This window comes from Perkinsus marinus, assembly GCF_000006405.1.
Source record: "Perkinsus marinus ATCC 50983 genomic scaffold scf_1104296952136, whole genome shotgun sequence".
NCBI classification, from domain to species: Eukaryota; Perkinsozoa; order Perkinsida; family Perkinsidae; genus Perkinsus; species Perkinsus marinus.
The window spans coordinates 52,531-65,115 of record NW_003208996.1 but is presented as its reverse complement, the minus strand read 5'-3'; the positions used below and the strand labels follow the sequence as shown (position 1 = coordinate 65,115).

The window sequence follows — 12,585 nt, the reverse complement described above, 5'->3', positions numbered from 1 at the left end:
TTGAGCCTTATTCGTCATCATTGACGCTGAGTTAATCCCATGCGCAACCAAACCCAGAGATAATGAGCAGGCTGCCAAGATGACAAGAATGCTCTAGTCACGACATGGAAACAAGTACACAACCAAATTATGACGATCTCCCAAATGCGGACCGACCTAAAGGCGGGCGAGAGCTATTGTGTTATCGTAGTTACGCATTCGCGAAGATATGTGTCAAATGTAACGGAAATCATCCCATGGCCGCTAGTGCATAACTCTCCTAACCGACTTCGAAATTTGTACAGCTCACTGCATAGTGTTTGGGTGCGCTTCTGGTCTGTCTCACTGAAAGGCTTCAGTAAGTCTGGCCGGTCGTGTAGGATTTCATGAATTTCAGTTGCTCGGGTTCCTTTGTCTGTCCCTGTCATGCGCGTCGTCATTTATGCTGCCATCCTTGGAGGTGCTGTAGGTTTCTCGAATACGATCTCAGAGGATACTCTGCCGACGGGCAACTACTGCGAGGAGATGTGCACCCAGACTGCTCGCTGTGATCAATCATACTGCAAGGATAACGGTCTATGCTTCGGCCTCTACCACAAGGGAGAGTCCAAATGTTATCAGCCCGGTGGTGAAGCTACCGATTGTGACGACTCCGCATTGGAGCCGGTCCAGTGTGCTGAATATCCTGTTACTACTTGTGATGATGTTTGTAGAAGCATCGAAGGTTGCAAGGAATCGAAGTGGGGTACTTATTGCAAGACTTGGCAAGGTCCTCCAGTCTGTTTTGGTATCATCGTCAAGGAGGATGGTAGCCTCTGCTTCAACCCTATTGATGAGGAATGCGCCGGGGAGCCTTATCCGTGTGAGATTGCCCCGATCGAGTCCACTACTGTTCTTGAGACTACGGTTGATACCACTGTTATCCCTGAGACCACGATTGAGCCTACTGATGTCCCTGAGACCACAGCTGAGCCCGTGGATTATCCAACCAACGAAGATCTAGCTGGAGACTGGTGTGGTGAGACTCCTCTCGGCCCGATTAAAGTCACTCCCGAGGTCTCGGGTGCGGTTACTCTATTCGTTGGTGGTCAGACGTTCACTGCCGAATACTATTTGGATGGCTATGAAATTGTGTTTACTAATCCGGATGAGGCTTTAGCAGCGTTGCTTGACGAGTTGGATTCGAGCTTATATGCTCTCTACACCGAGGAAGGTGTCTACGTTGAGCTGGTCAATGTTTTCACCACAACTATAACGAGATGCTAATTAACTCATATTCGAATATGGATTGTGGGCTCGCAGGCCTCGACTTATTCTTGGATGTCATATCTATTGAAACTCTGTAATTGATGAGACGTTTGTCTCTGAGGTCAGACCGCAGTGATGTGAAAGTTGATTTTTTATTTCATCTGTAGACTTCGAGTCGTGTTTATCACAGTGATATATAGTGCTTAGCTCTTATAGTGTCACTAGAACGCGAGTTTTCGGTTGTAAACATCTGAGGCTGACCAGGACCGGGTATCTGATCATGAAGTGTGGCAATCTGGGGTCATTGAATATTTTTCTGTATGACAGTCGTTGGCATTACATATTATCCTATTGTACCGTCGAAAATGCCAAAGGTAAATTGTATGCCTTTTGATATCTGGTTCTACTATTACTTGATAGTAGAAGTGATACTCTTTTTTAGAGGTTCTTCCATCCTCATTTCTTACGGTGGGGCAGCAATGACATCTCGCGATATGCCTCGGTAATACTGAGTCAGCATACTGAGTCAGTATGGTGAAATTCCCTGGTTGGGGCAGTTATGCCTCCCTTATATACCTCAGTATGGTAAACGACTTCGGTTGGGGCAGTTATGCCACTCCAAGATTTGCCTCAGTATGATAAATTTATCGAGGTGGGGCAGTTATGCCACCTTCAGATATGCTCTAATACAATCATTTAAGATGAGAACATCAATTCGACCCGATAACAGCCATCGTTCCAGGAATTCCCAGGGCTTGATCAGCGTCAGCTTGGCGCTTTGAGCGAACACGAAGCCAGGGTTGACAATGACGACTGTCTGACGACTGTATCGATCCGAGTCTAACCGTGTTGTCGGCGTTGGACTTCAAACTCACACACATGACGAGTGGATTGTAAATGGTGAATCTAATGAGAAATGCCGCTGCATATGGTCTGTGTGGTCTCGTTGACTTGAATATGTGTCAATGACATTTCTGTGTTTGTATCCCGCAAAGAGGAGAATATCTGAGGAGATGCTTCCAAAGCTGTTTATAACGGCATCCACACTTTTCCAATACTACTTAGTGCGTTAACTAAACGGTGACGCGAACTTTGAGAGGACGGTTACCAATTCTGTCCATGTCAGAGAGACCTTCAAAGACATTATTATGATGTGAAACCATCGATAGCGTGCCGGAAACTTCCCACTGTCCAATGAAAAACAACCGATAAATAAATCTACACGATGTTTCGCTTCGAACTGTTTTACGGATATCGATAAATTGGTCATCGTTTGATGTCGCTCTATTACCTCATTGCGGAGCAAACGGAGCATATATTGTCACTCTGCACATTTTTAACAATCGTTCGTTCGATCAAACTTCTGCCATCATTTCGAATCGAAATCTTGGAGAGTAGCTGACTAGCGGCGCATGAACGATGTTAATAGAGTGCATTGCCCTTACAGTGGACTAGATATCACATGATATAAATGTCATATACAAATTTCTGAACTCACATTCAAGTTCCAGGCATTATGGGAGGAGGGTTCATGAATTTTTGTTCCACCATTAGCCAGATTCCCTCTCCTGAAGATATGGGAGAACATCATGTAAGACATCATAATAGCGCTCGACAGACGATAGACACACTTGACAGAGCTACGCGTTGAGGAGAAAATGAGTTACTAACACAACACGATCACCCGGATACAACACGCCAATTCCTATAGCCTCGATGAGCTTGATGGTGTGATATAAGAAAGGTCCGAACATACGCACGCACATTCACGCTTGGGTATTGGGAAAATCGGCCTCTTCTTGAAATATGATGACAGTGAGATTTCATAGACGATAGCACTCGCAGCTCATCTCTATTAAACCACAGTAATAGGCTCGGTAGAATATTCAGTAGAGCTTGTAGTAGGTTCCCCCGTTGGAGCTCCACTCGATTCCTCGGTAGCTTCTTCGGTAGGGGTCTCAGTCGTCTCCTCCGTAGGGGTCTCAGTCGTCCCCTCGGTAGAGGCCTCAGTGGTGAACACTTGTCCACATGGATAAGGGGTACCATCACAGCCCTCATCGACACTCTCGTAACAAAGCTCACCATCATCCTTCACGAGGATGCCGAAACAAACAGAAGGTTGGACCCAAGTCTTGCAGTATGATCCAGAGATCGAGTCGCGGCAACTTGCAATAGCATTGCACTCCTCATTGCACTCCCATGTAGTAGTGGTGGGTGGCATATCCTCACACGTTACGGTAGATAGCTGTTATGGTAGATAGCAGAGTGAGAGCACTGAGTAGGATTTCCTGAAGACCGTGGGACGCTTCCACCGTTTTACTTGGTGTAATATTTCAGAGTCCCGGCCATTGACATGCCCGTTCTGTGAAGCACGACTCCCTGGTCATGGTCTACTCATGGATTTCATCATAAACCTGCTCATCAGAGCGAAGCAGCAAAATCTGATTGAACTCATGGAAATGTGCCTCTCAAAGATGGTGTTACAATCTTGCATGTGATCTTTCCTTCCAATATTTTCACAATCCTCATGGATAGAGATTGTATATAGCCTCGAAACTTATTATATAGTCTCTGGTTGACTTCTGATTAGCCATCAGTTTGTGAACTGGTAGTTTCGACGACTCGAAACCCATCAATCTCTTTACGCGTCACCACGAGATAAAGCAGTCAAATGGGCATCTTGCAGCAGCTATGAAGCATGCGCTTCAACACTCCTGTTCGATCACAACAGCGCAGCATCGAAGAAGAGTCGAGCCATAAATACAACACAATACTCATCACTATCTCACAGTACTTCATGTCGCCACATCGCACTCTGATATGAAATATGCAAACGGCTCAGGAATGCGCTGAAATATATGTTCACGTATTTGGAAGAGACGAGCCACTGATATATAATGAATGGTTGACTTCATAGACAGTCGTTGAATACAGCTCATCTCCATTGAACTACAGCGGTGGGCTCAAGGGGAGCTTCAGTAGGCTTTTGAGTGGTCTCTTCGATAGGGGCCTCAGTGGTCTCCTCGGTAGGTTCCTCAGTGGTCTCCTCGGTTGGCACCTCAGTGGTCTCCTCGGTTGGCACCTCAGTGGTCTCCTCGGTTGGCACCTCAGTGGTCTCCTCGGTTGGCACCTCAGTGGTCTCCTCGGTTGGCACCTCAGTGGTCTCCTCCATAGGCACCTCAGTGGTCTCCTCCATAGGCACCTCAGTGGTCTCCTCGGTAGGGGCCTCAGTGGTCTCCCCGGTAGGAACCTCCGTAGGGGTCTCAGTGGTTTCCTCGATAGAGGCCTCAGTCGTCTCCTCTGTAGAGGTCTCAGTAGTTTCTTCGGTAGGGGCCTCAGCGGTCTCCTCGGTAGGGGCCTCAGTGGTCTCCTCGGCAGGGGCCTCAGTGGTGAACACTTGTCCGCATGGATAAGGGGTACCATCACAGCCCTCATCGACACCCTCGTAACAAAGCTCACCATCATCCTTGACGAGGATACCGAAACAAACAGAAGGTTGGACCCAAGTCTTGCAGTATGATCCAGAGATCGAGTCGCGGCAACTTGCAATAGCATTGCACTCCTCATTGCACTCCCAAGTAGTAGTGGTGGGTGGCATCTCATCGCATGACACAGGCGGCAGTGTATGGTCGTCACAGTCGCAGTCCAGGTCACCAGGCTGATAGCATATACCAGCATCTTTGTGATACAGACCAAAGCAGAGACCATTTTCCTTACAGTAGCTAGCTTCACATCCGTCAGTGGCCAAGCAGTGATCGACACAGTAGTCAGTAGCGACGGCGGAGCAGGCAACGAAGGCGACAGTGAAGAGTCTGTTCATTCTGTATGAGAAATTGGTATTACTAAATCGAGCGGATTGCAGCTACCACTTACGAACGGACCTTCGTGATGCCCAGTTACATCCAACATTACACTATCCTGACACGGTCAAGCTCTTAGCCATTCGAGCGACGCTTTCGAGACTCTCGAAGGTAATGGTTACAATTTTCGCGACTCACGACATGGGGACGGTTTCAAATGAACTGTTGCATCTTGTCGTTTCAGGCGCACAAAGATTCCCTCTTCCGAATGAGTCCCCAACAACTCGTATTTACAAGTGGAAGTGTACATGTCCAGCTTGTGACTTAATGCCTACCGCAGTCCTGCTCAGCGACACGAGCGGACCTTCGTTGAGACCACGCATTGTCCATGGGCTGTTCGTATGATCACGCTCTATTGCGTTTCATATGTGCGTGTTCTGTTTGGCACCCAGGGCGGGCATCCAGAACTGATCTACTAATCGTAATCAATCATCTGGTTTTGTCCACTACGTTTGCCTCAGCCCGGAGAGAGAGACAGAGGCTCACCAGCTGAATAAGAAAGTTGAGGCCAAGCTCGTTCCAAGTGTGATTAGATCTCTATTGGTCATTCAAGTAGGTCTGTGAGATGTGGGGAACTCCCAGTGATGAAGATAATGACGATATGTCGAAGCGGTGCAAGTAGTCTAATGTATCTCGATTGGTGTTATAATAAATTATTTTCGAAGCCTTTGTTGGTGATTTATTCTCGAACTAGCATGCGAAATGCACCATTCCATGTAAATTCGCGTAACGAAGAGGACCGCTTACCAAGTAATAATGCCAAAGCCCAAATGAACCGTGTACTGTTGCTCTAATGACAATCGCATTCCAAGAGGAGATATAGTAATGAAAGCTCCTCTTTTAATTCCACACTATTACTAACACAAAAAATCTCAGTAGCAGACACGCGCTCATCAGCATCACACACAAACCGTAGAGATACCAACATGGTCAGCTTTATAACAGAATTCGATCCATACCTTGGATGAGTCTTCGGTTCCTCTAGGGTCCTCTATCGTCTCGACGCTCGCCCATGCTCGGGGTCTTGGCAGCTTTTCGCCCAGTACTATTGCATTTTCTAAGGCTCTTGCATATATGCTATCACAACCTAGGAAGTTACTCATGGGTAAATCAACAAATTGGCAATTTCAATTCCATTCAATGCGAAAGTAGTCTGAGACGACGACGTCCGTCGACTCCCAGAAGAGATCTGGGATGAATTACTCTCGGAAATGTAGTAGTTGATAATCATGCGCCTCTTCCCGACATGATTTATTCATCAACCTCTGAACTGATTCGGCAAATCGTGTTGCGATAGAAGACTCTCGATGGACCACGATAAGCTGTCGTTGTCTGTGCGGGCCAGGAGTCGGGTAAGTCGCCTCCCTCAGACGCGGTGGTCTCGACGGAGCGGGTACGCGGTCTATCACTAGGTGGAGACCTAGCTGTGATGGGCTCTCACTTGCTTGTGGCGCGAAATACTCGCATACAAGCAGTGTGGGGTAATATGCGCATTGTCAACTACGTGTGTCGGTGACAATATGAAAATTCTGAAGAAATTTTAGGAAATCCTTATTGGTTTCTACCCGAACTTCTGTAAATGAATGAACCCCGAAGCTCAGTTAAAAAAACGAAGCTGCCTATAAACTCTATCAAGTGCAATTAACAACATGAACGCAACTCTAGCCTCGTTAAGCTTGGTAAAAAATATACAATTTACATGGTACAGAAGACTCCAAGTCACTGGGGTCACGGCCAGCTCTGCGTGAACGACCCTTGACCATTTTCCAGCCCTCCAGTTACTCACCGCTCTTCACAGGAAGACCACAGAAGACACTCCACTACCCAAGTGGATGTACGGTATCAAGTCTAAACTGTCGTCATCAGGGAAGGGGAAATCTCCAGTGGTCGTGCGCGCTAGGATGAAATTATCGTTCAGGCGAACCACGCTGAAAGGATAGGAAACGCTTGTGACCGAGGAGAACGATGTGTTCCTACATCTCTCTAGGGGCCGGTCTGGCTACTCCGACAACCGTAATCACATCATCGACCTCCCATTTGATCCTAGTAGTAATTGGTTCGCCCCAGAGAACATCTTCCGAGTTGCCAATCCCGGCCCTCAAAAAGCTCCCAGCGGCTCGCCAGTCACATGCGGTGACCCGAGCTCTGTAGGCGTATACGAGATGGTCATTTCCTCTAACTGTGGTCACCTTAGGCTGTACAGAAGGACCCGAGACGACAGACTCATTGGTCGAACTCAGCGCTGTATGTCGAGACTCTCCGGTCGTGGACTGCCGGGTCCTTCCACCGTGACCAACAGGGGGATCGCTCTCGCGATTGTACGAGACGATCTTGCCATCAACTAGGACGAGCTCTTCCCTATCATGTCCGCCCGTCACGTGTGCCGCTGATCGCCACAGTCGATCCCGCAGAACCTCGTGATACGGTGTATCATAGTCGGTGGTCCTCGAAGCTGCTGCTTCCAACCTCGGCTCAGCAAACTCACGAGTCGTAGTCAACTCCATCGGATTCGTTTGAGTCTCAGCTGTCGACACTGTGACGGGACAATCACCCGTCGAACGGTCTTCTGTTCGCCGTGGTGGAGGACTCGCAACGGAACTTGATACCACTCTTCCGTAACTTCCTGTATAGAAGCCACTTTGCGGTAGAGTGCTGCCCGTTGGCAGAGGTATAGTCGGTACAGGGAGGTACAACTTGGGTGAGGAGGGCTCCTCTATAGGGTCTTCGCGGGATAGCATTGGAGTCTTTCTAGATACGGGCCATACATAAGGTGCGTCCCGGCCCGCGCCCGTGCTCGGTGACGGCAGAGGCGGCGTATACGGCTTTTTATCGATACCGTTAGCCCCCGGAGAAGTGTCACTCCGACTGTACAACAGACCGCGATGAGAGCTCTTCTCTACTACTGGTATGTTCACAGCCGAGGCCACTGGCGAACCACAAGTCCGACAAATCTCCGATTGTGATGCGTTGGTTGTTTCCATGAGGGCAGACCAGTCCGCTCCAACACTCGCGACATGTACCGTCGGTCTCAAAGGACTCCTAACCTTCACAGGCGTCGTGCGCTCATTCATGGCAGACCATCGACGAGCCACCTCAACTCGTCTCGTCAGTTCTCTGGCGTTTTCAATGTCCTGCATCAGCTGTCTCACAGATGTCTTAGGAGCTGCCCTTGTAAGTGGCTCGTCAGGACCTTCTCGTTTCAAGGGAGTGAGCTCTTGCAGTATAGCTTCTTCCAATGCAAGTTCCTTCTCGAAGGACCGTACCTCGGATTCACGACTCGGGTCGGGGTCGATGAGAATATCATCAGTCACGGTGGGAGCTTGCTCTTCCACTCTGCCATCTATCCACGCCTCGCTCTCGTCATCAGGTCCAGAAGAGTCCTCATCTTCTTTACGACTATCACTATCGGACTGCATGAGCATCTTAGGTGTTGTGCTCTCGCGTACGGTCTTCCGATATGACTTGCCATCATCGGGCTGGGCGAGCGACCGCCGTAAATTTTCTAAGACTTTCTTGAATTCCTCATCGCGTTCCGTTAGAGACTTCCTCGTGGTCTCAACCTGACTGTTACCGTCTAACGAGAGGCTCACACGCGTTGGATGAGCTCCGTCACTGACATCTGTGGTATGTCGCCGAGAGGGATGAGCTCCGTCACTGATATCTGTGCTATCTCGCCGAGATGGATGAGCTCCGTCACTGATATCTGTGCTATGTCGCCGAGATGGATGAGCTCCGTCACTGATATCTGTGCTATGTTGCCGAGATGGATGAGCTCCGTCACTGATATCTGTGCTATCTCGTCGAGATGGATGAGCTCCGTCACTGATATCTGTGGTATGGTGGTGGCTCCGAGCAGTCTCCGCGCTTGCTATATCATCATCAGTGAGAGAGGCATCTGCCGAGCTCATTCTAGGGCTTCCGTCAAGCGCAGCTGATCCCGGTGGAGACGAGTCAACAGTCATACCAGTCAAGTTATCTCTGGTAAGTTCTAAGTTGTCAAGTCTCGCAGCAAGGTCCTCACCAGAGGTTGGGAAGCTCTGGGAAGCTTCTGTCGCCACGAGGGAGGGCGGAGCAACAGCGGCAGCCACCGATTGGAAATCATGGTCACTGGGAGAGCTCTCAGAATCAGGCTGATTTTTCGGAGTCTCTGGACTGGCCTCATCTACCAGTACATCAACACTCCCAACCCTCATCTCTTCGACTCTCTCCGAAGGGAGTATTGATCGGTTCGAAATTAGAGAACTTTTCCGACCGTGCGAATTCGCCGCACTTTCCTTTCGCTGTGGATCAGTTGCACCAAGACCCCTCACTGAAACCTTGCTGGAAGTCTGCGAGCCTCCAACGATTGACTGTTTCCGAGACGGTGATATTAGGACGAGTTCGCCATCTGAATCGTACCTAAAATGAAGTACTATCGATTCGAAGGGATTCTCACTTACCCGAACATCGGCACGTATTCGCGGCCTTCAGGCAAAGTCAAGCGTCTCGACCTACCACGGTTTGCTGTTGTATCTGAAACGCGTTTTACTAGGACAACAATGAGGAGTTGTATGGCACCAGTAGTGTTCATCATATCTCCTCAGCCTTGCTTTGGAGGAATAACACAGCGAACATGAAGACGACAAACACAAGGAACTGGTTAGCTACACTCATCGTTAACCTCCATATTGACAACAAGTACATGGGAAAGGTTGATACAATTCACTAGGTGAGAGTGATAGCAGAACCCTCTAGTTATCGTCATACAGTAACAGTAGGAGGCTCAGAGGCACGAAAACGATGCAGTACTACTGGCCATAGAAGTTGGTATGCAATCAGGACCTCTAAGAGTGACGTTAATACTAAGAGCAGTAGTATTGAAGGAAGAAGAAGCCACAGAAAAGTATAGAAAAATACGTAACCTCGCCGAAGAGTGATATCGCAGGCTCGGGGACTGAATGTAGATTCGTAACATGAATTCGTACGCTGCTATAGTTATTGAGGAAACTCCTGAGCTCAGCTGAGGGCAGCGGACATATATTCTTCCAACAGAGTTATTGATAATGCGTCTTCAGCGTGGAAATTACTGCTAACGAAAAATACTACATTTCGTGCGGAACAATTCATCTGAGCCAGTGTGTGAATATATGCACATGGTCAACTGCATATGTTGCTAGGAATATGGAAATTTTGAGAAATTATCGTTGATTTTTGTATACTTCTACCCAAAATCGTGTGATTTTTCATAATATAGTAAGGAAACTTACGAGCTCAGTTGAGGAAACCAAACATATATTCCCTTACTGAACTAAGCAGTGAGGAAAAATATGCACATGGTCAACCACATGTGTTGGTGACAAGATGAAAATTTTGCGGAAATTTCTCATTGATTCCTGTACATTTAGATCCATATGTTAACGTGTATATTTCGTGAGGAAACTCTCAAGCTCAGCTGAGGAAAGCGAACATATGTTTTCAGCACTGAATCTGAGCGTTGGGTTTTTATAAGACTCACTCTGAGCACTATTCCTCCACCCGTCAGAATCTTATAAATTGCTATGATATCAGCGCACGAGTGATGGCATCATCCGGGCCTATTCCGTATCTTTCGCGCTTGGACCTAAGATTCTTCCACCTCATTTTGGTATTCCGTAATACGCCTCAAAACTACACTTCCGGACATACTATAATTGCCACCTCGCATATCAGTGTGGGAAAGCATGCATATCGTATCAACTTTAGTTTCAAAATTCTGAGGAAATTTTTGGGAAATTTTCATTGGTTTATGTGCACTTCTACCCGAGTTCAAACATATGACTTCTATAATTGGCGAGGAAATCTGCGCTCAACTGAAAAAAACAAACATATATTCCTAGAACACAGTTCTAGTGCATATAAATCACACAGTAGTTGTACGGCAACACATAGAAAGAGTCAAGCCTAGAGGTCGGTTAAGAGATGCATCGGTGGGCTCAGGAGGCTTACTCCTCTCTCATAGGGGAGTTCAGTAAAGCTCGACGATTCCAGTTCTTGAACCGATTTTCAAGATTCATCCTGGAGCCGTGCTCAGTGGATCCGATTCTGAAATTCTAGGCGATCGATTTGAGTTTCACCACCCGTTTTACGTGAAGTGGCGTAAAACTCGGTGAAAAACGCGGTGATATGCAGTGGTCGTGAAATATGTTTTTCATATCACTAGGGTGATGAAACTCCATTGTTCCAAGAACGCGACCTTGAAAACTGATCCTGGAATCAACGTTGTAACCCTCCTATTAATGATAGTATCAACATTTCCGTGCACGCATGCACATACGGCTCACGCCCTGATAGGTGTCACGTTTCATCCCATTGGTATCCGAATACATCTCTAGTAGTTATCTAGAGCGAAGTGATAGTGTTTTCCCTATCGAGGTAACACTACACTGGATATAATTGCAGGGCAATGCCTTCCAAGGCTGCCTCTTTATACTTAGCCAACGAGAACTATCTTCATCATAAGCTTAGCTACGGAAATCCTTGAGCCTTGAGAGACATATTGTGTGCTACGGAGGATTGGGACAGCGACAATGATGATGCAGCAGCACCTTACAGAAGGAGGACTCTCATCTTGATTGTCCAGTATTTCACCACGAATTAGTAGCGAACAGCCATAATTAAAATTATGATAATTTTATGTCTCAGCTTTGTGACTAGTATGATAACCCCTGCTTATGCAACAGAGTTGAGTGAAGTATCAGGTGGTGGTCCTGAAAGTGACTTTCGCACAGAGCAGCATCCAAGAGTTTCAAACGTACGTCGACACACACGTTTTCAGCGACAGGACGTGGCGGGCGCGGCGTCACCGGCGTCGGGCGAGCGAAAATGGCGGAGCGAAGCTCCTTTGCGCAACATTTTCAACGGTCGGTCGTGCGCAGACCGAGAACCACACCCTACGAGGAAAAGTGGAATCTGGGACAGAATTTTACCCCGGAAAAAATCAGTTTGCGGAATTTCAGATGTGAAATTACCCCCAAAATATGCACATTGCCAACTACATCTGTGAAAAAAATTCTGAAGAAATTTTGGGAAATTCTCATTAATTCATGTAAATTTCTACCCGAATTCGTAAAACCTGTGAAGCTCAGCTGAGGAAAGCGAACATACATTTCTACTCCAACATTGTAGTTTCACCTCCGGGCGTAAAACTCTATGTGAAAAACGCGATATTATTCGCGGTGATATGCAGTAGTCGTGAAATATATTTTTCATATCACTAGGGTGATGAAATATATTATTTTTATCAAGATCACTAAATATAGTAGTTTATAAACATGTATTACCTTAATAATTATATAACCTAATAGTATGCTTGCTCAAATAGTGATAACGATATAGTTTAATAATGTAATTTAATGGAGTTTCACCCGTTTTACACGAACTGGTGTAAAACTCCGTGAAAAACGCGATACTCACACTACGCAGTAGTCGTGAAATATGTTTTTCACTAGCGTTTTTCATATCACTAGGGTGGTGAACCTCC

General features: G+C 47.1%; 4 protein-coding genes across 4 annotated transcripts; 1 reads left to right on the top strand and 3 right to left on the bottom strand.

Annotated features, from left to right (window-relative positions):
• Window positions 1-405: 405 nt before the first annotated feature.
• Pmar_PMAR024147 (hypothetical protein) lies at window positions 406-1,245 on the top strand (the record flags this gene model as incomplete). Its single annotated transcript, XM_002777261.1, has 1 exon — window positions 406-1,245. The coding sequence occupies one exon, from the start codon at window positions 406-408 to the stop codon at window positions 1,243-1,245; it is 840 nt and encodes a 279-aa protein (XP_002777307.1).
• A 1,837-nt stretch (window positions 1,246-3,082) lies between these two features.
• On the bottom strand, window positions 3,083-3,448 carry Pmar_PMAR024146 (hypothetical protein; the record flags this gene model as incomplete). The annotated part of the gene is made up of 1 exon (XM_002777260.1): window positions 3,083-3,448. The coding sequence occupies one exon, from the start codon at window positions 3,446-3,448 to the stop codon at window positions 3,083-3,085; it is 366 nt and encodes a 121-aa protein (XP_002777306.1).
• A 589-nt stretch (window positions 3,449-4,037) lies between these two features.
• Pmar_PMAR024145 (merozoite surface antigen 2, putative) lies at window positions 4,038-5,064 on the bottom strand. Its single transcript, XM_002777259.1, has one exon. The coding sequence runs from the start codon at window positions 5,045-5,047 to the stop codon at window positions 4,163-4,165; it is 885 nt and encodes a 294-aa protein (XP_002777305.1). The 5' UTR covers window positions 5,048-5,064; the 3' UTR covers window positions 4,038-4,162.
• A 1,996-nt stretch (window positions 5,065-7,060) lies between these two features.
• Pmar_PMAR024144 (hypothetical protein) lies at window positions 7,061-8,509 on the bottom strand (the record flags this gene model as incomplete). Its single annotated transcript, XM_002777258.1, has 1 exon — window positions 7,061-8,509. One exon carries the CDS (start codon window positions 8,507-8,509, stop codon window positions 7,061-7,063), a length of 1,449 nt encoding a protein of 482 aa, XP_002777304.1.
• Between the last annotated feature and the right edge of the window lie 4,076 nt (window positions 8,510-12,585).

Excerpts from the sequence above, each read along its gene's own strand:
- Pmar_PMAR024145 (XM_002777259.1), bottom strand. The coding sequence starts at position 5,047 with ATGAACAGACTCTTCACTGTCGCCTTCGTTGCCTGCTCCGCCGTCGCT.